The sequence below is a fragment of the Pristiophorus japonicus genome, chromosome 4 (genome assembly GCF_044704955.1).
Source record: "Pristiophorus japonicus isolate sPriJap1 chromosome 4, sPriJap1.hap1, whole genome shotgun sequence".
Taxonomy (NCBI): domain Eukaryota; kingdom Metazoa; phylum Chordata; class Chondrichthyes; family Pristiophoridae; genus Pristiophorus; species Pristiophorus japonicus.
Window position 1 is genome coordinate 310,430,607 of NC_091980.1, and position 2,076 is coordinate 310,432,682.

General features: G+C 52.5%; 1 protein-coding gene across 1 annotated transcript; it reads right to left on the reverse strand.

Annotated features, from left to right (window-relative positions):
• Positions 1–1,631: 1,631 nt before the first annotated feature.
• Positions 1,632–1,778, reverse strand: tunar (TCL1 upstream neural differentiation-associated RNA). The gene has a single exon (XM_070877601.1). It carries the CDS (start codon positions 1,776–1,778, stop codon positions 1,632–1,634), a length of 147 nt encoding a protein of 48 aa, XP_070733702.1.
• Between the last annotated feature and the right edge of the window lie 298 nt (positions 1,779–2,076).

The following is a 2,076-nucleotide window of genomic DNA, read 5'->3' on the forward strand; positions in this document are numbered from 1 at the left end:
TTCTCTCTTATTTTTTTTACAAAATCTTTACGTAATGTAAGTGTAAGGTTCTATACATTAAATACAGGCTGTAAAAGTTGGAAAGTCATTCCCCTTATAAAATGTGCTTCCATTTCATCTCACATTGACGTGTTGCAACTGGGAGACACTGGCCTGTTGGCCTGTCACGTGACCGGTCCATGGGTGAGGTGGTGGTCACATGAGCAGGCCCAGTCACACGCCTGGTCCATGTCTGGGGTCACATGACCCAGTCACGTCCCGTGACCAGTCCACATGTGTGAGGGGGGAGGGGTCACATGTCCCATCCCGTCCCGTGACTAGTCCACAAATGTTCGGGGTGGGGGGTGGGAGGGGTCACATGTCCCATCCCGTCACAGGACCAGTCCACATGTGTTGGGGGGGGGGGAAAGGGGAGGGGTCACACGCCCTGTCCCGTGACGGGACAGGAGCCAGAGCATTGCATAGCATTTGCCGGCAGTTGGAGCTCAGTGTCAGGGTGGTCGGAGGGGAGGGCAGGGCAGGCCGGTCCCAGGCCTTTGCTGAGCGAGCGGGACAGGCGGAAAAGGTCCATGGTGGAGAGGCTCAACACCTGGGCCCTTCCCAGTTGATCCTGACCGGGAGGGTGAAGACGAAAGATCCTGAAGTTCACGCTCGCTGGTCCACGGGAGAGAAACCATTGTGTGTTCGGAAGTGAATCAATCCAACCATGTTGCAATTGCTTGCAGACAGAAGTCTATTGGGACCGTTCCCTGTGGCGCCCATGACCTTTATCAGTCCACCTCAATTGGTGGGCCATTTGATTGTTTTTTGTATCCAGGTAGTCCATTTACTTCGACCCTTCACTGGTGCAATTCGCTCAGCCGTTTATGCAGAGTTTTCAAGCTGGCCTTAAAGAGAATCGATTGGGACTTAATCCAGATTTGTAGATTAGAGGATCGTGCTGGAACAGAATGAGATGAATGAGTGACAAATCAGCCCCTCGTTCCTCTGTCTGTATCTGCAGTGTGGGTTCAGGAAGTCAGCAGTGCTGGGGCTGCTTACAGCTTTACAGCCGTGTTGCCCTGCCAGGAAATCACCATCATCGGCAGTCCCTCGGAATCGAGGATGACTTGCTTTCACTCTAAAAATGAATCCTTAGGTGACTGAACAGTCCAATACGAGAACCACAGTCCCTGTCACAGGTGGGACAGATAGTCGTTGAGGGTAAGGGAGGGTGGGACAGGTTTGCCGCACGCTCCTTCCACTGCCTGCGTTTGACTACTGCATGCTCTTGGCCCTGCCAGGAACCAAACATCTGGATGCCCACCTCCCCTGTGACAGTACCGGCCTGATGTTGGCAAAACGCTGTTCCTGGATATCCTTCACCCTTGGAGCAATGCAAGTCTTGCAGCGATGCACCGACAGACTTGCCCCGGCTCATGGCTGGTATTGAGTGGGGTCTCCAACACGGAAGACCTACAACAGTGCTGGTGCTCAAGTTGCATCGTTATCTAATGATGACAGAATTCAGTCGCTTTGAACAGACAAGGGCATCAGGACTTCCCTAGTGTACGCTGATAGCCCAGTAACAGCATTGTCGAGGGTCTCTCCCAACACTGGGTCCCCATTGACTGTGGCTGTGGGTGCCCCGATTACAGTGTGGTATAAATGTACACAAAGATGATGACAATAAGGTTGAGGATTGTTCCGATGATGCCCAGTATGGCCAGGATGGTCTCTTCCTTGCTTTCCCTTTCTTGGATCGATGAATTATCTTCATTGGCCGCAGTGATGACCATCTTCGTGGCAGGTTTCTCTGAAGCCGAGTGTTGGGTCAACCTGGAGGAATAAAGAAAAAAGGTGATTGGCAAAAGAACCGGAGGAGAGATGAGGAGATGTTTTTTTTTTCGAGTTGTTGTGATCTGGAATGCGTTGCCTGCAAGGTTGGTGGCACATCGCCAGCATCAAAGCACTGGCCACACTTGATCAGCCCCGCTGGGCAGGGCCACATTGTCCGCATGCCCGACACAAGACTCCCAAAGCAAGAGCTCTACTCGGAACTCCTACACGGCAAACGAGCCAAAGGTGGACAGAGGA

What these genes read in the sequence shown, in the direction of transcription:
- tunar (XM_070877601.1), bottom strand. Translation starts at nt 1,778, where the DNA reads ATGGTCATCACTGCGGCCAATGAAGATAATTCATCGATCCAAGAAAGG.